The sequence below is a fragment of the Paramisgurnus dabryanus genome, chromosome 1, assembly GCF_030506205.2.
Source record: "Paramisgurnus dabryanus chromosome 1, PD_genome_1.1, whole genome shotgun sequence".
In the NCBI taxonomy this organism is placed as follows: domain Eukaryota; kingdom Metazoa; phylum Chordata; class Actinopteri; order Cypriniformes; family Cobitidae; genus Paramisgurnus; species Paramisgurnus dabryanus.
The window spans coordinates 30,236,100-30,261,172 of record NC_133337.1 but is presented as its reverse complement, the minus strand read 5'-3'; the positions used below and the strand labels follow the sequence as shown (position 1 = coordinate 30,261,172).

Sequence of the window (25,073 nt, the reverse complement as noted above, 5' to 3'; positions counted from 1 at the left end):
GACTATCAAAAAGAGGCATTGAAAATGAAACTGATGTGACTAGCACAACTATGCCTAGAAAGTTACATTAGTTCTCACATTCATTTTTTAGACACTCAAGACACTGAATTCTATATAATGTGCCTTTAATTCCCACAAAAGCATCAGAGTAATAAATCTCATCCTCCCAACAAATATATATGCCCATAGGATCGTAAATCTGTTTCATCGTCTGCTATATAAATTGTGGTGCTTGGTTTAAACATAAAGAAATAAATCCAGCTGGCAGCTAGACTGTACATGTCTTAAATATGTAGTTATGTAAATAATATCTACTAACACAGGTTATGAAACTGTAAAAGGAGAAAATAAAAAATAATAAGATTTTCAATTTTGGATGTTTTGATTGACAGATAAAATGTTTAGGGATTGGTTTTAAATTGAAATATTTAGCGATTTTGCTTTTATACACTGTAAAAAAAAATTGTTAGGAGTGCACAATGTTTGAAAGCCAATGTTGATATTTGAAATCACCTAAACATACACGCCCCTACCCCAATAGAATCTGGACCTTCTTTTGATAGACCCGCCCCACACTGTAAAAAATTTGAAATTTTTGTCAAAATCAACATATATTTTTAAGTTACTTTAGGTTAAACAATTTCAACTTGAATTTATAAGTTACGTCAACTTTTTTTAAGCCAAAACTTAAAATAGTAGGTTGAACCGACTTGAAAAACCGAGTTGTTTTAACTTTGTTCTGCATTTTTTTTTTACAGTGCACACATACGCAACCCCAGCAAGGATGTCGGTTAGTAGACACACCCCTTACTGCTGATTGGCTACAAGTGTGTTTTGGTAATCGGCCCGACCCCCTTTTCCAAGTTAAAGTACCATAAAAATGTAAGTTAAACTTGCTTTTATATTAAGTCAACTTATGAAAGGTCAAAACTTAAGATAGCAAGTTGAATTGACTTGCAAAACCAAGTTGTTTTAACTTCATGCTGCATTTTTTTACAGTGTAAGAAAATTTTACATATACAAAAAAGGCAATACAAATATAGTACACATCCCATAGGGACTGCTGTAAAGAAACTAAAAAAAGTAAGTTACCTGGTTGCTTTAAAAAGTTTTGTTAATTCAACTTAAAAATATTAGTTGACTCAATAATTTATAACTTATTTGAGTCAACTAATATTTTTAAGTTGAATGAACTCACAATTTTAAGGAAACAGGTAACTTACTTTTTTAAGTTAAACCAACAAATCTTTGTTTACAGTGTTGAGTAAAATATCCATGTTTGCAACCTATCCAAGTATTGCTCCTAAAATGTTATACAGTAAGTAAAAAAAAAACACTTTGTCACGTAATGGTGTCGAACTTTCAAGTTTAGCTTGCCTGAGGTAAGTCTGGGAAGTAAATGATGCAAGGATTGAGTCAGAGACCATCTAAGAAGGTAAAGCTCCTCGATCGATGGCAAATAACAAGCTGAGCTTGTACAAACAGACTTACTATATCTGTCTGTTTATGGATGATTGCCAAAAGGTTTGATACAATCCGAATTAGACTGGACAGGGGAGAAATGAAGAAAATCCAGAGGTCAGTTTCACAAGAGAAACAGCTTTAGTCTGGTTTGAGAAACAGTCGGGTGCCTCGCATGAGGGCATTTTTCTATTAAATCTCAACTTCTTTCGCACTCACCTGTGGGATTTGACATATCATTGAACATTTTCACGGATAATACACATTCCTCACCTCAGGTAAGGTGACTACTCGTACTGTAGTCCAACCAACATCATTCAAATTTTCTATTTGACATAAAAAGTATGTACTATAAAAAAGATACCTAGAATTGTTTGGTAAATTGGTTACACATAGCAAACAATGCCAATAGGATAACCAAAAATGTGGATTCAATTAGCTTCATCAATATGGTAAGGAATAAAAATACCAATCCTATTTAAGATCTTATTAAAATTACACAATGACACACAAACAGAGGTTTTAAAATCTTTTATTTCTCTTGGAGAATTTGCCTTGTTTAAAGGAAATCTTTAAAGAGCACCTATTGTCCGATTCATGATTTTACATTTCCTTTGGTGTGCAAGTGTGTATTAGTACATGTTTACGATATGCAAAAGATACAAACCCCAAAGTAAACAATGACACGAGTTAGCGCCTCCAACGTAAATCTCTTTACTTGGACTACAACAAACACACGGATTGTAGGCAACGGTTTACTTCCTGGGATTGGTTATGTAGACAAGACCGACATAATTTCTCATAACTTCTGTTAGCATTGCATTGTGAGTGAATCTTTCAAACATGGTAAGGAGCGTCACATTTCCTGCTGACCTCAGAGGTATTCAGGCCAATCACAACGTACAGATTAGCTGGCCAATCAGGGACACAAAGCTTTTCAAATCTATGAGTTTTGTACGAAATCAAAGCATTTGAGGAAGGCAGGGATATCTGGAGCTACAAAAATGTACGGTATGTAGAAAATAATGTGTTTTTTGAACCATAAACCATGCAAACACATTGTATTATACAAAATACACAAAATAACATAATTTTTAGCAATGAAATAGGTGCTCTTTAAAGATGCTTTGACATTTTCGAATTGTGAGAGCTGTTAAAATTTCATCTACAACACTGACATAATTAACTCAATTATTAATGATATTTTACAATACTTTATACACTTTAATTGAACGGAAACAATAAATTATAATATGTATTGGATATTTTTTACCAAGTGCACACAGAATTAATATGTACAAGCAAATGAAGCATTCAAGCATTAAAAGCTATTGCATGATAATAACCTCAATATTACTTTCCCAATCGACACACTGATCAATGAAGGCATAAACAGGTTTCGACACAAGCAATAATACGATTTTTGTGCAAGTCTTTGCAGTATGACACAAAGCTAAAGGGCTTGTAATTACGAACGTCCCACTTAGGATAAAAATGTAAAGTGACGTAGAAAGGTTTTAACTGCATACGAGCAATAATTTGCGCACGTAACAGCTCTGCATGCTGTGCAGAAATAAGCAGCTAATAGCCTTGTAAAGAAGAGACGTTGTACAACCATAACAAGTGCACTATTCCAGATTAATGCTAGTTTGTCACAATAACAATACAAGTGGTTGCTGTCACTATTCCCAAAGGTATTTTCATGCCTCAAGACAGATATACAACGACTATTCATGGACGGAGTTGTGAAGAACTACTCTTTGACAAAGTAAACAATCGCTGTCTTTAGATTAGTAAAATAATACCTGATGATGCTTTTCCATCCTATCTGCTCTTTCATATGAGGCTTGATTCACTAGACTTTATGGTACCATTATACTCCATCCTCCTTGCTAAGGATAAGACAAAACAAGGAAAAGGTTCTTGGTGCTAGTGTGGTTAAGACTGTGAGTTTGATCAGATTAAGATGTGTATTAGAGTTTGGAGCGAAAGGGAAGGCCGTCGTACAAGTCGGCTTTAAGTTGTGCCCATTCGGCCAGTTTCTGTACGACACCTTTTTCTTGAGCGAGCACGTTGGCCGCTTTCTTCAACTTGTTCTCGTTGCGCTCCAGGTAGCGACGACTCTCAGCCTGCAGGAAGTCCAGCCTCTCTTGTTTGTTCTCGTCTAGTGGGACGTCTTCGCTCATGTAGGGGTTGAAGCGAAAGTAGGTGTTAGGGGGAAGAAGGGCATCCAACATTGTGTGGACCTCTGAAGGCGAAGGAGAGAGAAGATTACATAATAAAAGTAATACTTCAGTCATTTCCAATGTCTTTGAGAGCGTGAAGACCATCATACACCAGGCTACTGTGTAGCTCTTGGTGTGATCTATTATGTGTATGGGTGATTCTCACGAAACCATTGAAACACCACGGCACTAATGATTTTAGCTATAAAATGTGTAATATAGTAATATTAAAAAGCATCAGAATTAACACAATACTGTGTTCTACCTTGCACAATGTGTGATTTCAACATAAGAATTTATAAGTGGTCAATTTTATCTCATTTTCTGCTGAAATTCTCATTACCGCAATGTGTCCGGCTGTGTTTGAACATGCGTTATGTTGTAATTTAATCAAATTAACACAAAAATATTTAGAAAAAAAATAAATGGATGTTTTGCTAGACTACTTTAGATGACAGAAAAAATATTTACTGAATATTCATGTATAATAATAATGAAGAAAAATTAGGAAAATGATGTGTCCATGCCTGATGTTCTCATCCTCCGCAACACTTTTTCAGAACAGTTTAAGCACACATACAGAATTTTAATAAAGTTTGATTTTGAGTGACCAAGCACATGGACCAGTTACTTCAAGATGGCTACCAGGTAAGATCATTTTTTTTACAGTTAATTTGAAATATTGTCTTGTCAGAATGCTTACACGACATTTTGATTATCATTACCGCAACAGATGCTTATTAAATGTTAATTTAATTAATAGAAGCATAATAATTTAAATGCATGTGCAGAATCTCCAAATTATGTTCTTTCAGGTTTGTCATGTCATTTTGAAAATATGTCAGTGTTGATGTTTTCTGACTGTTGCGGTAATGAGATTTTTTAGGACTAATTTTTTAAATTATGTTACAAAAAGTGTTAAATGATAAGTAAAAGTGTTTAAATTAATGTTCCCATTTACTCCAGACTTTGTTTTTCAATGTCTGGTGGGAAAAAAGTAAATGTAAGCAATTTTTACATTTTTATGCTTGACATTTTTAAAACCAAGTTTTCGTGAGAATCACCCGTATATTTGATCATGTGTCTCACCTTCGGTGTCTGTAGCGCTGCTGATGACGTTAGTAAGTTTGGTTTTCAGACTGGTGTAAGTGCTGGAGCTGGTTTTGCCGACTGACTCGTATCGACCTGTGCCCAGAGACACCACACACTGCACCGGCGTGTTGGGCCACAAACACTTGCTCTCGTGGATGGCCAGAGCCGTGGGGTTGTTGATCAGGAGTCCACCGTCCTGGAAAAAACACAAAGAAACCAAACGTTAACAATGTGACAATGAAACTCAATTAATACGGTTTAACTTCTCAAACAATTAATATAGACTAGTTATGGTACAGTAGATGTCTTTATGGAAGTCAAGTCACTAGCCAGCCAGGTTTGCAATGCCTCTGCTCAGTTATTTCAGTCAGACAAGACTAAAATCTGATCTACTTGAATGGGGAAAGAAAAAATCGCATGCTAAAAACAAATAAAGCTGTACCATAACTTTAGTTTCTAAAGATGAGGCGTCTACGTATATAATGCTTGTCTACAGTTGCATTGTGCCCTATTCATATTAATAGGAGTGCTCAGTGTTATTATTATAACCAATATCTTTGGCATCTATTGAGAACTGTAGGATTTTCTTCCAATAGACCGTCTTTCATAAATTTTAAATAAAATGCATTTTTCAGTAAGGAGATTGATGGCAGGCGTCGTGTTAAAAAAATAAAGGCCTTAATATAACATACATAATCTAATCTTGAATTAACAGGGTTTTATTTATAATTCTGCATGCAAAAATAGTGGGTAATAAAAATGCTTTTAGTGTGCTATGAGTAAAAAAATTTTTTACCATATTTTGGGGGTCTCTGCCATTATAATTGCATATATTTGTGTCTAAAATCAAAGCACCTTTGTGGAAATCTGGGTTACTGAAAGTGCAGAATAAAAGAGGTACATTTGCATTTCCAATTGACATGATTAAGGGAATCATCAATTTACATTATAATGGAGACAGGATATCTCTTCTATAGGAGACGTGGGTAGATGTGTTCATTTCACCCGAGGCACTTAAAATTCATTTACTCGGCATCATCTTTTTCTGTCCCGTTTCTTTGCTTCCAGTAAAAAGCGCATCAGAGAAAGAGACACATCGTCTCTTATTTCTCGCAAGTGTCCTACATTTCAGTGACATGGATACTGAGACATGCATCACTGCTCTGAGCGCTGCATTCTGGCAAGGGAACAAAGCTTATGTGCCGCTAACTGAAATCAGAAGATAACCGATCAGTTGTAAGATAACCGAAACAATTAAAGGAAAACAATTTCACCCAAAAAACACTCTGACGTCATTTATTCATTGTCTTTTAAACACAATAGGAATTTATAGCAGAATATCCAAGCTTATTTGCATACGATGAAATTAAACGATAGCCGATTATTCTGACTGATACCTGCCGATGCCGATAGTTTGGTGGTTATATTAACCTGCATTAAAGGGACACAAGGCAGCATTTTTATGTTAATAAATCATCTTTGTAAGTCGGTATATCGTTAAAGGACTCATTAACGGACAAATGAAGACTCTCTCGCCCGCCCCTACCGTCTGTAGGAAGAAAACCCCACTTGCAAGTTCGCTGTATCCGACCCGGCGTCCTTCAGTCTCGCAAAAAGTCTCAGATATCGCGAGAAGCAGGATCACTTTACGGCAAACAACACAGAGGCAGGCGAGCGAAACACGGCTAGCGATTGTTGCAAATGGCAGAGCCGGGGAAGAAGCATCGAAAACCCTTGACGGAAGATTCCAAGAAAAGAAAAAGAGCTTCAGACCTAATATATATATATTAGGGTGACCACACGTCCCATTCTTCCCGGACGCGTCCTGGCCAGGATTTCGGGTGCGTCTTCTGGAAGTCATATTTGGCGGCCGCATACGTCATAGAGGATTATTATTATTATTACAGAAAAGCAATAGTTACATTTTAAGGTAAGAATGAAACTACGATTGCATGTCTTATGTTTTTAACTGAATGGCGTATGCTGTCAACAAATACGATTTCTGGAAGACGCACAGAAATCCTGGCCAGGACGCGTCCGGGAAGAATGGCACGTAGATAGATAGATAGATAGATAGATAGATAGATAGATAGATAGATAGATAGATAGATAGATAGATAGATAGATAGACGGATAGATAGAATAGGCGGATAGATAGACGGATAGATGGATACCTGCCGATGGATAGATAGATGTAGTAGGATAATATTTGTCTAAAGTTATATTAGTAAGGTCTATAAGTTCATCTGGACGAATGACGTTTTCCCTTTGCTTGTCTACATATTTATTTGTTTATTTATAATTATATTATTCTCATGCCCACTCTCCCAATTAAAAACAAAACACGAAAGCAGTAGTTTGCCTTGTTCATATCGGTCGTTCACGGTAAAAATACTATTATGCATGACAACACAATAAAAATAAAAAATCAGTTGGAAAGCAAAGATTACTTACCTAACTTAGATAGACATAACTGGATTGGAAATAAGCTGATAAACTGGTTTGCGAGGGGGGAGGGACAACAGTTCATTTTTACTACAGTGTGTTTGAAAGCATTTACTTCCAGACACTAGGGGGAGCTCGTAGACAGAGGCGCACCTTGTCAACAGGCAAGGCAGGCAACTGCTTGGAGCCCCGAGCCACTAGAGGGCCCCCGAGTTTGTTTCTCGGATGGCCAGCTACACCCGGTAGATGAACAACATGACTGCATATCAAAATTCCGATTGGATGGAATGTTGATTGACATTGGCTTACCCCAGTCAAAATCCAACCCAGGTGGATAACTTGCCAGTTTCGAAATGAACGTTGCGAATGGGTGACGTTGTTTCGTTCAGTCGTGATGTCGCAGTTGATCCGTATGGATCACAACCCACGGTTTGGCTCGCATGTGATTGCCAGATTAATACGCAAATTTAAATAGGAAAAGTTTATCATTGGCACGTATTTCAAAGGCTTGAAGGTGCTAACACTCAAGTGATTTAAAACAATTTAACCGCATATAAAAGGCGCTAAAGTGAGCAGCCCTCTGTACCCACATGTGGTTTAATGTGCCCGGTCCAGCTCCAGTCATGCACGTGCCCAAGTGTAAATCTTCTGGTGTAAATCTCAAGTTTAAATTTTAACAGTTAACTAGTGCAATCCTTTACAAAGACAATCGCGGCAAAAACGGATCTATATGCAATGTAGTTACCCAATTTACGCTTGTAAAAGCGACAAAGCAGTAGCAATGACGCGTACACGCACATATTCATGTCCGCGCGCGTCTTTGCGTTCATTCGCACACAACCGCATTCAAAAGACGCCACGCGAGTGAGTTAGCTTATGAAAACATGACGAGACTAAAGGAAGTTTCTAAATAACAACGCTAATTTTATTTTGACTCGATCATTATTGGTTTCTGTAGATATACATCAGAAATGTTTTGTGCAAAGCAGGGAAAGGGAAGAAGAAATGAGAGATGATGAGTTCATTAAGGGAGGTAAGACAAACTACATCCTCACCCTGTCAGGTCTCAAACATTATCAAACAAATCTCAGGAAAACCTTTTGTCAAGTCTGTAGAATTGCATTGTTGCTGAGAAAATCAACAGATGTATGTGTTATACTGTTCTGTATTTTCAGATATGAAATTAATATTAAGTTTACTAATATTTAACTCTAGGACACTAACTTACATAACAGTTAGCAGTAACTATGACTGAGATTATTTAGTAGCAGTCATAAAATGGCTGGTTTCTTAAAATATTCTTGTAAAAATAAGTCACTAATCATTGCTATCATTGTATAATGTAGAAAATATTTCTCTGCTGTCATTATTTCCAAACATGTTATGCCATTTATGCATCCAAACATGTTAATAATTTTAGGTATGATGAGGATTATATGTATCTTTCGCAGTAACTATTGCACTGTAGAATAGTGGCTTAAGCAAAGGTCATTGTATAGAATATTGTACACTTCTTGCACACAGGGAATTTTCTGCTTGGGGCCCCCATAGACCCTAGAATCGCCTCTGCTCGTAGAGAAATAATACGCAGACTTGCCTGGTTTCCCTTTAACTAAAATCTAAAGATTATATATTTCTGAATGTTACTCATTCATATTATGACCATTAATATTGAATATACATTTTCAATTCATTGACAGGATATATCGGCTATGACTATCGGCTATTTTTAACTATCGGCCAATAGCCATTAGTGTGAAAAATTGCTTTTAGCGACCGATACAGATTATTGGCCGATATATCAATGCATCTCTACAATAAAGCAAGAATTTAAAGGAATAATGACCCGGTTTAATAGACAAGTTTTATCATCAGCTGTTTTTAAACAATCAACTGATATCTGATACTAAAATGCTTCTATCTGCCGATACCGATTATAGGCCGATATATCAGTGCATCCATAGTAAATGATTACAAAAAGTGTGGGAGCCAATTGGTGTAGTGGACAGTGCTTGGACAAATGATGAAGACGCACTTCTGGCGACCCGAGTTTGAATCCCGGCTCGAGGTCCTTTGCCAATCCCATACCCCTTTTTCCTGTCATCTCTTAATACTGGTCAATCAAATAAAGGCAAAAGGCCCCCCCCCCCAAAAAAACACTAAATGATGACAAAAATTTCATTTTCTGTCAAACTGTCCCTTTAATGAACTAAAGATTTCATTGCATGTTTAATTCATTGACAGGATATATCGGCTATGACTATCATGATAGCCATAAGTGTGAAAAATTGCTTTTAGCGACCGATACAGATTATTGGCCGATATATCAATGCATCTCTACTATAAAGCAAGATTTTAAAGGAATAATGACCCGGTTTAATAGACAAGGCTTATCATCGCCTGTTTTTAAACAATCAACTGATGTCCGATACTAAAATCCTTCTATCTGCCGATACCGATTATAGGCCGATATATCAGTGCATCCATAGTAAATGATGACAAAAAGTGTGGGAGCCGATTGGTGTAGTGGACAGTGCTTGGACAAATGATGCAGACTCACTTCCGGCGACCCGAGTTTGAATCCCAGCTCGAGGTCCTTTGCCAATCCCATACCCCTTTCTCCACTCTGTACTTTCCTGTCATCTCTTAATTACTGTCAATCAAATAAAGGCAAAATGCCCCCCCCCCCCCAAAAAAAAAAACACTTTAAATGATGACAAAAATTTCATTTTCTGTCAAACTGTCCCTTTAATGAACTAAAGATTTCATTGCATGTTTAATTCATTGACAGGATATATCGGCTATGACTATCACGATAGCCGTTAGTGTAAAAAATTGCTTTTAGCGACCGATACAGATTATTGGCCGATATATCAATGCATCTCTACTATAAAGCAAGATTTTAAAGGAATAATGACCCGGTTTCATAGACAAGGCTTATCATCGGCTGTTTTTAAACAATCAACCGATCTCTGATATGAAAATGCTTCGATCTATCGATACCAATTATATGCCGATATATCGATGCATCCATAGTAAATGATGACAAAAATTGTTGGTGTAGTGGACAGTGCTTTGACAAATGGTGCAGACGCACTTCTGGCGACCCGAGTTCGAATCCCAGCTCGAGGTCCTTTGCCAATCCCATACCCCATTCTCCACTCTGTACTTTCCTGTCATCTCTTAATTACTGTCTATCAAATAAAGGCAAAATGCCCCCCCAAAAAACACTTTAAATGATGACAAAAATGTAATTTTCTTTTAAATTGTCCCTTTAATGAACCAACGATTTTATCAAATGTAGTAGAAAAACAAACAAACAAACGTTAAAGAGCAGACTTCTTGTGTAGCACTTGAGGGTCATACGTATAACAGATTACAGGCTTGGCATGTGAAGAAGGAACTGAAGTGCCATTCAGAGCGAGAAGAGAGTTTAAGTAAAAAACAGAGAGAGCCTCTGCCACTGGCAGCAATCAGAGATTGGGCACCGAGTGCACTGTTGGCAAAAGGTTTCGGAGCCAAGTGGTTCTACCGCATTTGCATTTTAATGAAGAGCATTCATCCCACACCGCATAAACACATATCACACCATAGCAAAGCTTTTAAAAAGGCATCATGGGAAGATTAGCCAATTGAATGTGTATTAAGCGGGTGTAGATGGCCCTTAGGCCAAAATATTAAATCAGAAGATTATAGGAGTAGCGATCTAAAAATAGCTAACACACATTTTATTCTCCAAAAAATTAGGCCAACTTCACCCTTGATTCCTCATCCACTGATTTCATTTGAACTCCATTACTAATGGTCGCATGACCATCACTTTAATCATTTCCTTCATTGCCTTTGGGGGCAGATTTTCGGCTCATCAAACGCTAACTCAGAATCTTGCTTCTACATTCGGTTTCAAACCAACATTTCTAAATTACAACCAGTTTCCAGATCTCGTCGGACTCAGACTTTCAATGAATCCAGGCATTCATTCGTCTCGCTAGCCGATGGCTTTGAACGACCTTTTAGAACAGCGGAGACATTGTGGAAAGCTTGATGCGAACCCGGCGGGTGTCTATAGGCAGACGGACAGAATGACGCCTCCCTGATGGTTCGTCATACACTGCTGAGGGCTACGATTCAACATCAGTGTCTGCCGTCCTGCCCGGGAGACTTCAGGCAGATGAAATCTCAGGCTGTGAGGGTGCGTTGAGCGTGGCAGTGTTGGGATTGTGCCAGGATGAGCAGGCTGAAGATGGGCAGAGAGACCTGACAGCTACGCCGGTGCAGTGCAGATATATTATAACTATGAAGCAGTCAAAATAATAATACTGCAAGCAACACTATTACTTTTGTTTACTATTATTACTACACTAATACTATTGTATACCAGGGGTCGCCAACCTTTTTGTGAGCAAGGGCTACCACAATGGATATTTTTATAGTCTTTTTGGGTTTACTTGTTGATTTTATGTACTTGTTCATAGGTTTTATCATTGTTTAAAATGAATATTAAATAGATAAATATTCAAATTGAGGCTATTAGTACAATTTGCTTTGGCGGGCAACTCCCAGACTCTGTGCGGGCAACCCGGTGCCCACGGGCACCATATTGGAAGACCACTGGTTTATACAGTACCTTACTTTAATTGAATCATTGTTTGTTAAGAAGAGGTTTGCTACTTATTTTCTTAGAAACTGAATTTATCATTTTCTCCTCCATCTTAAAGCAAGTGATGGTGATTTTACTACTAATACACTATGCCTTACATAATCTAATCTAAAGCAGCCATGCCAGCCTGAGTGACGGCACTCAAAAGCAACAGTAATGAGTTCGTACGCGCAGCCCTGATGGGACGAGACGGGAAGTAGTTTGAGTGCATGCATGTGCAGAATTAGCTTTTCCTTCATCTCCTAAGAGATACTGAAAGGTTTTGTAATGATTTTCAATACCTTAAGATTTCTGCCTCAGCGCTTTACAAGTCTAAATATGATGCGTCTTTTAAAGAAAGCTTCAAAATAAATAACAAAATGATATATTAGTAGCAAATGTGAGTGTAAGATTTGAGTTTAAACCAATTTTTGGGGTGTAGGGGTGCACGGGGCAAAAACTAACGCGGGGTTAGTTGTAACACGGACTGTTTACATTGTTGCACAAGGTTGAGCGTTTTGTATTTCAGGTATTTTTTGCACGCTGCCAAAAGACGATCTCCCGCAAATTATTGTAAATGTATAATCTTTTTCCAGAGGGTTATTGATGAACGAGTGTTTTGGTGGCATGTAAGTACATTTTTTCATCATATGTTTTTTTTATTTCTAAGTTGGGTGTGTAAGATACCAAATCCAATGCTATGTCATATTAATCAGTGTCTTGTTGACTAAAACAGTGGTTCTCAAACTTTTTCAGCGTGGGCCCCTTTTGCGTATGGTGCATTCCTTCGCGGCCCCCCCAGAGATAATTTATGACAAAAAAACAGTTCTAAAACTTCACATTTTAACTAAACAAAACATTAAATTAAACAAAGTAGTGCTTCCTTATTTTTTTTTTTAGGTTTAATTTCACAGAATTCATGATAAATTAATGTATTTTATAAAATGTCATAATACTGGGGCCCCCCTGGCACATCTCGCGGCCCCCCTGGGGGCCCCGGACCCCAGTTTGAGAACCACTGGACTAAAACATAGCATCGTTTTGAAATATGTCTGCAGCTCTTAGCAACTTTTTTGGTGGGCTGGAAAATCTTTTGACCCAGCGGGGTTAATTGTAACGCTGTGTTAACCCCTTAGCACTTACGATATGAAAACCAACGTTAGCGTAATTCTTGGCGTTGTTTTAAATAGGCTACACACTAATGATTGCTGTCTTCCAATAAAATAAATGTGCCTTTCTTATCAAAAATCGTCTGTCAAATTTATTTTTGTTCATATCTTTAATATTGATTGAATAAGGTCACGTCAAAGATTGAAATCATAATGATATGAATGGCTTAAATCAGACTTTGATGCTCATCATCTCAGAATTTAATTTTGAAACTGTAGTTTGGTTATTACAGACTGGGTCACATATAAAAAAATGTTTTGTCATAATTGTGCTGCTTTTTCTCACATATTTAGACATTTGTATCCATTTATAATTAAACTGTTGTTAAAAAAGGGCTGGTTGAATAAACACAGTGTGGATACCTGTCTATTATAGACAGATATATAAACAATATCCACTTCAAGTATATAGACAGACAAAATAGTTTTGAAATATTTGCCTACAAACTTAATTTTTAGCAAGTGTTACAACTAACCCCCTGCTTGTTACAATTAACCCCACATATGGGGTAAGTTGTAACATTTGCACTTCTGTCACGTTTGGTGTAATTGTCCAATAATGGTAAGTACTAGAAACAAACTTCAAATGTTTATTTGTAGCAGAGATGTGTGTGTTGCCCCGCTCCCCCCTACTGTTACTTTAAAATTCAGACTGGTTTACCTGGTGGAGGTCATTTCCTAGAACAAATTCCTGGAAGTAGCCCGGAGCAGCGGATGATGCCCGAATGGCCTGCCACATCTTGTGCTGGCAGCCGCCCAGGTAGTGCGAGCGAACCCCGGGCGAGAAGTTATAATTCCTGAAGACATACGCCTTCAGTGGGAGGCCTTTGTTTACTACGGTGCTCACTGCTGACACCTAGACTCCAGCGTTTTGTATTTCAGGTATTTTTTGAACGCTGCCAAAAGACGATCTCCCGCAAATTATTGTAAATGTATAATGTTTCTCCAGAGAGTTATTGATGAACGAGTGTTTTGGTGGCATGTAAGTAAATTTTTTCATCATATGTTTTTTTATTTCTAAGTTGGGTGTGTAAGATACCAAATCCAATGCTATGTCATATTAATCAGTCTCTTGTTGACTAAAACAGTGGTTCTCAAACTTTTTCAGCGTGGGCCCCTTTTGCGTATGGTGCATTCCTTCGCGGCCCCCCCAGAGATAATTTATGACAAAAAAACAGTTCTAAAACTTCACATTTTAACTAAACAAAACATTAAATTAAACAAAGTAGTGCTTCCTTATTTTTTTTTTAGGTTTAATTTCACAGAATTCATGATAAATTAATGTATTTTATAAAATGTCATAATACTGGGGCCCCCCTGGCACCATCTCGCGGCCCCCCTGGGGGCCCCGGACCCCAGTTTGAGAACCACTGGACTAAAACATAGCATCGTTTTGAAATATGTCTGCAGCTCTTAGCAACTTTTTTGGTGGGCTGGAAAATCTTTTGACCCAGCGGGGTTAATTGTAACGCTGTGTTAACCCCTTAGCACTTACGATATGAAAACCAACGTTAGCGTAATTCTTGGCGTTGTTTTAAATCGGCTACACACTAATGATTGCTGTCTTCCAATAAAATAAATGTGCCTTTCTTATCAAAAATCGTCTGTCAAATTTATTTCATAAGTTCATATCTTTAATATTGATTGAATAAGGTCACGTCAAAGATTGAAATCGTAATTAAATTAATGGCTTGAATCAGACTTTGATGCTCATCATCTCAGAATTTAATTTTGAAACTGTAGTTTGGTTATTACAGACTGGGTCACATATAAAAAAATGTTTTGTCATAATTGTACTGCTTTTTCTCACATATTTAGACATTTGTATCCATTTATAATTAAACTGTTGTTAGAAAAGGGCTGGATGAATGAATACAGTGTGGATAGCTGTCTATTATAGACAGATATATAAACAATATCCACTTCAAGTATATAGACAGACAAAATAGTTTTGAAATATTTGCCTGCAAACTTAATTTTTAGCAAGTGTTACAACTAACCCCCTGCTTGTTACAATTAACCCCACATATGGGAAAAGTTGTAACATTTGCACTTCTGTCACGTTTGGTGTAATTGTCCAATAATGGTAAGTACTAGAAACAAACTTCAAATGTTCATTTGTAGCAGAGATGTGTGTGTTGCCCCGCTCTCCCCTACTGTTACTTTAAAATGCAGACTGGTTTACCTGGTGGAGGTCGTTTCCTAAAACAAATTCCTGGAAGTAGCCCGGAGCAGCGGATGATGCCCGAATGGCCTGCCACATCTTGTGCTGGCAGCCGCCCAGGTAGTGCGAGCGAACCCCGGGCGAGAAGTTATAATTCCTGAAGACATACGCCTTCAGTGGCAGGCCTTTGTTTACTACGGTGCTCACTGCTGACACCTAGAAAAACAGCAGAGAATTGAGTGACTACAAGTCCAGGTCAGAACAAAAAGAAATGATATACCGATATACGTTGAAACACACCTTGGGACATTTAGGATTTTTGGCAGTCTCAATCATTAGACCATGCCCCATTCTTTCTCTGTTGAGGATAAACAAAAGACTCAGCAATGTTGGTTATAAACACAGCTTTGCATGAAACCGTAAGTTAACAGATCTATTTTGGGTCAGGTATATGCTATACTTAAGGATCTCCTCCCAGATCTGGCTGTCGTAGTACGCGTGACTCCAGCCCATCTTCACTGTGCCCAGAAACAAATTCTGTTTAAAAACATCCGATCCCAACTTTCGATACAGTTCCTCACATTCATCCAGAGGGATCTGGAATAAACCCAGCATAAAGGCCAGGATGGCTCCTGAAAACAAAAACAGTTATTATAGGGTAATGTAGAAAAAAAAACACATTTATAACTTCTATAGAGATGAGCGTGTGGTTAAATATACCTGTACTGACTCCACATATGTAGTCAAAGAGTTGGTAAATAGGTTTCCCAGTCAAATTTTCCAATCTGTGCAAAGCCTGTAATGCAACCACTCCTCTACAACAAAAAAAACATTACAGTTCATACATATATACATTTCTTTTAGATTTATACACCATTAAAAAAATAAAAACATTTGCTGCCACAATTATTAAAAAAATGGGGTCATGAACTGGCTTTTTTTCAGTCACACACTTTTCAAAACAATTCGTATTCTGAACTTGGTTTAAATGATTAGTCCATTTTCTTAAAAAAAATCCAGATAATTTACTCACAACCATGTCATCCAAAATGTCCAAAATCCGAAAGCTTTCTTTGTTCAGTCAAGAAGAAATTATGTTTTTTAAGGAAAACATTCCAGGAGTTTTCTCATTTTAATGGACTTTAATGGACCCCAACACGTAACAGTTTTAATGCAGTTTAAAATTGCAGTTTCAAAGGACTCTAAACGATCCCAAACGAGGCATAAGGGTCTTATCTAGCGAAACGATTGTCATTTTAAAATATGCACTTTTAAACCACAACTTCTCGTCTATTTCCGGTCCTGTGACGTGCCAGCGTGACCTCAAGTAATCGCGTAATGACGTAGAAAGGTCACGTGTTACATATGTGAAACGCACATTTGCGGACCATTTTAAACAATAAACTGACACAAAGACATTAATTATTATCATTCCACATACAACAACGTCGGAACGGTCCTCTTTCTCCACACTTGTAAACACTGGGGCGTAGTTTCGCATACATCATCTGTGACCTCTTGACGTCATGACGTATTGCGTGAGGTCGCACTGGCGCGTCACAGGACTGGAGATAGACGAGAAGTTGTGGTTTTTAAAGTACATATTTTTAATTTTTCTTGTCAAAAATGACAATCGTTTCGCTAGATAAGACCCTTATGCCTCGTTTGGGTTGTTTAGAGTCCTTTGAAACTGCAATGTTGGGGTCCATTAAAGTCCATTAAAACGAGAAAAATCCTGGAATGTTTTCCTCAAAAAACATAATTTCTTCTCAACTGAACAAAGAAAGACAACAACATTTTGGATGACATGGTGGTGAGTAAATTATCTGGATTTTTCTTTTAAGAAAATTGACTAATCCTTTAAAGGTGCATTGTGTAACTTTTAGAAAGATCTCTTGACAGAACTGCAATGTAATATGCATAACTATATTATGAGTGGTGTATAAAAACCTTAAAAAATGAACTGTATTGTTTTTATTACCGTAGAAAGAGCCGTTTTTATCTACATATGCTGTGGGTCCCCTGTGAAGTTGACATTTCACTCCGCCATGTAGCCCTAAACAGACAAACTGCTATATAGAGCGCGTTTCATCACTACGTTGTCTCAGACAACGTTATGTTTGTCCTGTGTCAGCTACTGTAGCTTCACTATGTGTTTCGAAAGGGAGGGGTGAGCTGATTGAGCCATTGGTTGCAATTCACAATCTCACCTCTAGATGCCACTAAAAATCTACACACTGCACCTTTAAATAAAAGCTGTTTTTGAGAAAAAGTGTTGAGTTTTAAAACGTACAGGATATTTTTATAGTACAACAACCTCTAAACTGTGAAAAGATCAAGGGAAATTTTACCGGAATTTTCTCAGTTCATGACCCCTTTAAAATAGTTTCACATTTAAACTGCTTTAGTTTAAGTGTTATATATTTAATATTTAGCATGTCACACTGCTGTTTCTTCTAAATAAGTTTGTAAAATAAACATACTGATCTGGGTTACAGTCCTAAAACTGCGACCGCTCACAATAATTTCAAAAGTACATCTAGGATGATGGGCAAGTGTACATTTGTGTCAGTTCTATTTCTGCCTGACCTACTTTTTGTGTCATTTGGGGCTGACCTACTTTTAACTTCTTTGTACTTTCAAAATTTGTTAACTTTAAATGAATAATTTTGTACCTGGTTCCTCCTCCATCAATGGAAAGGACACGTATCCCCCTGCCTTTGACCGGGTCATTGTACCCCACCAGAGCCAGAGCCTGTCTGACCGCGGCCTGCAGACTGAGGTCTCGACCCTGCCTTAATCGCAGAAGACAAGGGATGACCTTCTCCTAAAGACAGCAAGAGGGAAGAGTGCAGTTTTACAAAACTAAGGCCGTCATTGGTGCAGAGAAATGACAAGTTGGTATCTCAGAGTCAGACGCTTACAGTGACCGCCACTCCTCTGGTTTCAGGAAACTCCAGCAGGTGAAAGCTCAGTTCCTCCACCCTGCTAATGGTGATCTTTACATCAGTGACTCTTTGAAGACTCTTGACCAACGCCCTGGTTCTGTTATCCACACTCACACGTGCTATAATCTACATACGATAAAAACAAACTCTAGATTTCATGAAGTGCCCCAGTCATGTTTTATAAGACGAAGACATATGTTGCATAAAGACAGTTGGGTTTACACAAAATTGATAATTATGTCATGATGTACTCAACCTCAAGTTGTTTAAAACCTATATAGATTTCTTCGTTATGCTAAACACAAAAGATGATAATTTGAGCAATGTTTCAAACAAAAAAAAATTACATTTCCATTAAAGATATGCACAAACATTATCGTTATTTTCAAAAGAAAAAAAAAAAAACGTTTTTATTGCGAAATAATAGTGTTTCCGTTAACCGATGTTGAGTTCCTAAAATATAATTTTGTTGCTTTGTGATAACTCATTCCAAAAACCATGGCGATAGGTGTGACCCAGAGGCAGTATCAAACTTCCGCCCAAATGTTCGCGCGCCCAATTTAACCACGCCCCTTAAACGTATTATTTGAGTGGCTTGCTAAAATAAGGTACGTTAAATACAACTCATTTTGTCGTTGTGCAATAACACAGAAATCGAAAATTAATAGTTATATCTTCAATCTTCCCTTGAAGATTGAAGGCATCTTTACACTGGCATCTTTATACTGGCTACCAGTTAAATATCGCATACAATTAAAATATTATCGCCTACAAAGCCTTTAATGGCCTAGCACCCTCGTATATTAAAGAATCAGAATGCAATCCATCACGTACACTGCGATCACAAAATTCTGGCCACTTAATTATTCCTAGAGTATCAAAAGTGTCTAAAGGTGGTAGATCATTTTCCTACTTAGCCCCTAAGCTCTGGAATGATTTACCAAATAATGTTCGGGTATCAGACACAGTCGATCAATTTAAATCTAAACTTAAGACATTCTTCTTTAACAAAACATTCACATAAAATGTAAAAGTAAACGTACCTATCCTGCAATAGTTAGCTTGTCTAGAACAAAGCATTTACATAACTCAACTGAGTAATATACTTATGCCGCAATAGTTAGCCTGTCTGGAACTGAGCTGATTTAAACCACAATACTGTATGACACTTGCATTACATGTGAACGGCCCCTAGGCTAATAGGGTTCTGTTTCTCTCTCCTTGTCTCGTCCTCGACCCCCAGGACAATGAGACAAACAGACCCAGTTCCTGCAGCTATAAAGGTCATCACACCACTATTCTATTGACTGTCCTTCAACGTGATGCCCAGCCGATGCCTGACCAATGACCACTGGTGGAACCAGTTTAATTCGCTTACCCATTCACATACCCTGATAGTATTTATATATATAAATATATATGTATCTCTCAGGGGTTTTTCTTCTCCTAGGAGTTTTCCCCCTGGACTAGCCAGGAGGGTTTTTCTCCTAGGGGATTTTTCATCCCCTGGAGAGTTTGCCATCTTTGGCTTAACTTACTACTTTACTGTATATGTTATATTACTACTACTACACTCGCTTGTCTATGCTTTTCCTACATCTATTAATGTAAAGCTGCTTTGAAACAATTAACAATTGTGAAAAGCGCTATATAAATAAAATTGAATTGAATTGAAGCTCAGAGAGTCTGCTCAGAGAAGCTGTCAATCACAAATGTCAATAATAATGACACGCCCGTTTCTAAAGCATCAAATTACTAGCTAAAATAAAACTTAGCACAAAAATGAACAACTGAACATATATCAGCGTGATAACAACGACCTTAAAGCACCAAAATCATCTTTTGGAAACTTTTATTGGAAGTGTACATTTTTTTTTACCCGAGTCCCGTTCATTGCATGGAGAGGGCGGGGTTTATTACTTGTACTGCAGCCAGCCACCAGGGGGCGATCAAAGAGCCAGCAGCTTTACTTTTCAAGATATATAAATAAAATTGAATTGAATATATGAGGCACACCCGGTTTGACCTCATACTGTGCCACGTTGATGACATCAAAATACCGTGAGAGCGAATCGAAAGCATACAGAGAAGTTGACTCGCGAATTGCTTTCGCAGTATTTTGATGTAATGCACTTGTCGGTTTTTGTGACGCCACATCCAGTCAAACACACCTCCTCTGTCTTGTTCTTCTTTTAAACATACTGCGCCATATTTAAAGAATGATCAAGAGATTTTTATGCACGTCAGGTGACCTGTAAATGCAAAAAATGTTTTGTGTCATTGTAGTTTTGTGATATATCTCTTAGTTGAATTACCTTCAAAACCACCTCACCAAAGCGTAAAAAACTTGGGATATATGGGAGTTCATGCGAAATTTCCATGCTTCCATTGGGCGCATTTTCAATTTGCGCAATAAGATGGGTAATGGAAATGCAGTTATTGAGTTCCACAGTATTTTTGTTTCCTACTATGGAAGTCAATGGTGCTCCAGCTTCTTGCTTGATTGCAAATATCTTATTTTGTGTTCAGCAAAACTGAAAAATTGATTTATTAATAATTTATCAAATAAATTTATTTATTAATAAAACTGAGGATGAGTAACTAACGACCGAATTTTCATTTTTGGGTGAATACCTTTAATAAAACATAACATAAACATAAAATTAAATTTTTGGGGAATTGTTTTTAAAATGTATTAGTATTTTATCTCACACATTAAATGTGACAATTTACATGAAACTTGAGTAAAATCAATAATTTACATAAACTTTATACATAAACTTTTTACGTTTTTAACACATTTGTTTTGGATTTTACCTTCTCTCTTTGAGACAGTAGCTTCTTAGCTTTCTCCTCTGTCTCTTTCTGCTCCTTGGTTTCTGCACTCTTTGACTCCTGAGATGCTGTTGTTTCTGAACCCGATGCTTTGTCCTTCTCTACTGTGCCACCCACCTTTGAATCTGCTTTAAACTTTGGCACCAGTGGAGTGATGTAGTTACCTACAAAAGCCTGGACACTCGGCCTAGGATATGACAAGTAATGACTGATGCCTTTTCTTGGAGAAATGGGGATGGTTGAAACCCCCTCCTCTTTAGACGGCGCTTGTGAACTAGGGACAGAACCACACTTGTCATTGGCAGGTGGAAGAGAGGGCGTTTCTGGTGTAGATTTATGGGATACCGGTGCTGCCATGAGGACGTGGTCCCGACCACCACCGGAGTGAGAACCAGGTTGAATTTGAGTTGCGTAGAGGGTCGTATCTCCTCTACCCTGCTGCGATTTCTTGATGTCTTCGCTACCAAAGTAAGCGTTGACGTGTTCGGCCAGGTGACTGTATGTTTCGTCCATGTTTGTGGTAAAAGCAGCAGGCTGGAAACGTTGCAAGGTCTGCTTGGTGACTACGGTAGATGCGTTCCCCACGTTGCTAGGCTTTGGAGCTTCTTTATGCCGCTCCACAATGTCTTTCTCCATCTCTTTCATCTTTGGTGGATCAGATGCTGCCACTGTCATAACAGCCCCGGCTTCCTTCTCAGGACATTCGACTTGGACCTCCAGAGTTTTGGCACCGGGCTTGAGGCGCGTGATCTTGGAGAAGATCTCGCTGTTCACCGATCCGCTCACAGCCTTGGTGACTGTTTCCAGTGTGCTCCTGATACGCGACATGCGGTGAGGGTCGTAGAGGGAATTCTGGGATGTTTCGAGGAAACGCACTTGCGTGAACTTGACATCAGAGCTGCTCAGCCCAGCAGAGCTCAATGACAATATGTTTTGAGAAACCTTTAGCCATTTTGCATCTGTTAGGCTCTGTTATAGATGTTATGATGTGGGAGTTTTTTTTCATCTTACAGGTAACCTGTGTAGAGACAGATGTTATTTGGTATTTATTACATAATAACAAATTATATTTATAGCTCAAATAAACAAAGCAATGGTATTGATTTGCTATATTTATGGAATTGCAAGCACCAATTACAATTTCAACAGAAAATAACAATTAGAGATGGACCGATATTAAATTTTTCCGTCGGTGCGATTATTCGGCCTGATATCGGCCGATAGTTTGATGGTTAATATTATTTTATAATATATAAATAAAATGTTCTGATTGTTATTCATTCAGATGATGACCATTAACTCTTTCCCCGCCATTGACGAGTTATCTCCTGAAGTAAGAGAAAACATTTCCCTGCCAATGATGACGCTTCCCTGACAACGTTTTAAGGTAATCATTAATTCTGCTATTTAAAAAAAAAACTGAAGCAAAAACTAATTTAGTTCATTTTAAACTCAGTGTATGTTTTGATAATCGTTTTCAATCTGATCTCTCATAAAATTCCTTTACAAAAATCCAATTATTTCAGTTTTTTGCTCAACATTTGGTATTTTTTAAGAAACCTACCCATATTTAAGAGGTTAAAAAAGAGAACAAATAAAGATAGGATGAAACTTTTTTCCCGTTTTGTTTGTTTGTTTGAAAGCAAGGGTCTGTTCTTTCATTTGATAAGAATATTCAAATTTTTTGTGGGCGCATTTATGAGGATAACGATTAATCGCAACTAACCGTTTGCAGAATAAAAGTTTTGTTTACATCATATATGTTTGTGTACTGTGTATAAAAATTATGTATAAATACACACACAAGCATTTATATATTTAAGAAATATTTACATTTGTATATACATTTTTATTATTGCTGGGCAAAGATTAATCGCGATTAATCGCATACAAAAGAAAAATGTTTCTTAAATACATGAATGTGTGTGTATTTACCATATATATACATAATAATTACACACAGCACAAACTCATATATTATGCCAAAAGTCACTTTTATTTTGTATGTGATTAATTGCGATTAATCTTTGCCCACCACTAATTTATTTACTAATTATATGTATATATAATTTATATTAAATATACATATAAATACTTAATGTATAAATATATTTTTTCTTTAAATTATACATGTATGTGTGTATTTCAATTATTATACTCAACACACACACATATACGTTGTAAGCATAAACATTTATTCTGCAAACAATTAATTGTGATTAATAGTTATGTAGCCCTATTATGGATGTGACATTTCTGAAAGCCGCAATTACTGAATTATAGAAAATAAATTTCTAAATTTTTTTGAAATTGGTATTTAAGCTACCAAATATTAATTCTCTAAGATCAGTATGGTTAAAAACTTTTGATGGTAAGGTTTACATTTGCATGGATTGCTCAGTAACCACAAATAAAATATTATCTTATTGTAGTAACCACAGTTTAACCATATTAGTAGTAAAACTATGATATTACAAACGGTTATCAATCTGCAAGAAAATAAGTTTACTACATTTTATTATAATAATAACCATGATTATTTAAAAATAAGAAAATTTAAAACAAAACAGGATTTACATAGGGAAATGCCAAAACTCCTTCTTACAATCACATGTTGCACATCAAAATAAAAATGTAAAAGTAATTCAACAGGAAGCGCAGAACACACGAAACTCTGAGCCTGTCAGTCAGTCATCATCACCATGGAAACCAACGTCAACAAACCTGACTAGAAACTACTAGAACGCATCCCTGAATAAACGACATGGAGGCTGAACGCCCAAAAAGCGCAAATATCTCTGAATGTGAAGAAGAAATCAAAAACATCGACTGGATTTCATGCAAAGATTTTACAATCGAGGCGGGAGAGCAACAGATCAGACAGTACATTAATCTCTGGGAGATCAAGCATCCCGGGTGGCTCTACAGCATTCAGTTTCTCCATGAGCAAGAGCTGGAGTTTAAAAAGCAGTACCAGTACCGGGTCAAGTGGAGCATCCCGACCCAAACCGCCCCGATCCCTAGAGCCACAGCCAGCGTTTATTTCATCATAGAAATCTCTCGAATCAAACCAGACACGCTGCCTGTGGACGTGCACTTTCTCATTGAATCAAACCGGTCCAAACACATTCCCGGCCGAACGAGTTTCAGAGAAAAGTGGCTGATGGATGTACTGGAGAACAAGGCGTTACTTATGGACACTATTGACTTTTAAAACTTATCTATGCTCCGTCACCGTAGTGAAATGTACAAACAATGTTGCTTAAATGATTGATACCTTAAAGTTTATACAATGATATTTTTAAACATTTGTTCTTTGAAATGCTACATATTATATACAATAAAATGTGCCATTAATACCGCACCATAATGACGGTTCGGTTATCGACATTCGATCATATTGAGTCATATCATTCAATCATATTTATCTCTAAATGATTACACTCATAATATATCGTGCTAACTTATATCCTTGTACGATGCTTCTGATTGGACCATCGATGTTGTTTTGTTGTTTTAAGCCGTCAAAGACTGCACAGAATAAATAACTCTGCTTATTTTGTCTGGATATTGAAACTTTAAACATAAATATATGACATACCCGGTTAATTTTTATTTGCTGTCATTTCGTTGAGATGACAAGAGACAGATACAAGTATCCCAAATGGAAACTGATAGGAAACGTTTAGAAACACAAGATATGACGTCATTAGCAAACAGCCAATCAGAGCGACGCTGTTCTCTTCTTCTTTTTCCCTGATAAAAGTCACACAAACAAACGGGAAATAGCGTACTGCCAACTAGTGGTATGTGCTGGAATAGACACCAGCATAAATATAAAATAAAATATACAAATAAAAAATATAAATAAAGGGAAATATAAATATAAAATTTAAATGAAATATAAATATAAAATAAAATATAAAAATAAAATAAAATAAAAAAATAAAATATATAAGTAAAATAAAATATAAAAATCAAATCAAATATATATATATATATATATATATATATATATATATATATATATATATATATATAAAAATATATACAAAAAAAAATATATATATATATATATATATATATATATGTATA

The 25,073-nt window shown here is 36.9% G+C and overlaps 2 protein-coding genes across 3 annotated transcripts; one reads left to right on the top strand and one right to left on the bottom strand.

Annotated features, from left to right (window-relative positions):
* Window positions 1–1,977: 1,977 nt before the first annotated feature.
* Window positions 1,978–24,773, bottom strand: pnpla8 (patatin-like phospholipase domain containing 8). Of its 2 annotated transcripts, none has more exons than XM_065289823.2 (10): window positions 24,580–24,773; window positions 20,961–21,996; window positions 18,120–18,269; window positions 17,871–18,022; window positions 15,916–16,010; window positions 15,656–15,827; window positions 15,496–15,553; window positions 15,217–15,411; window positions 4,776–4,974; window positions 1,978–3,709 (listed from the first exon to the last, which is right to left on the bottom strand). In XM_065289823.2, the coding sequence occupies exons 2-10, from the start codon at window positions 21,804–21,806 to the stop codon at window positions 3,435–3,437; spliced, it is 2,142 nt and encodes a 713-aa protein (XP_065145895.1). In that variant the 5' UTR covers window positions 21,807–21,996; window positions 24,580–24,773; the 3' UTR covers window positions 1,978–3,434. The 2 variants fall into 2 exon arrangements, with proteins under 2 accessions (XP_065145895.1, XP_065145896.1); XM_065289824.2 differs by lacking the exon at window positions 15,217–15,411 and adding an exon at window positions 13,693–13,887.
* akap14 (A-kinase anchoring protein 14) lies at window positions 23,743–24,192 on the top strand. Its single transcript, XM_073813517.1, has one exon. The coding sequence runs from the start codon at window positions 23,743–23,745 to the stop codon at window positions 24,190–24,192; it is 450 nt and encodes a 149-aa protein (XP_073669618.1).
* Window positions 24,774–25,073: the final 300 nt, after the last annotated feature.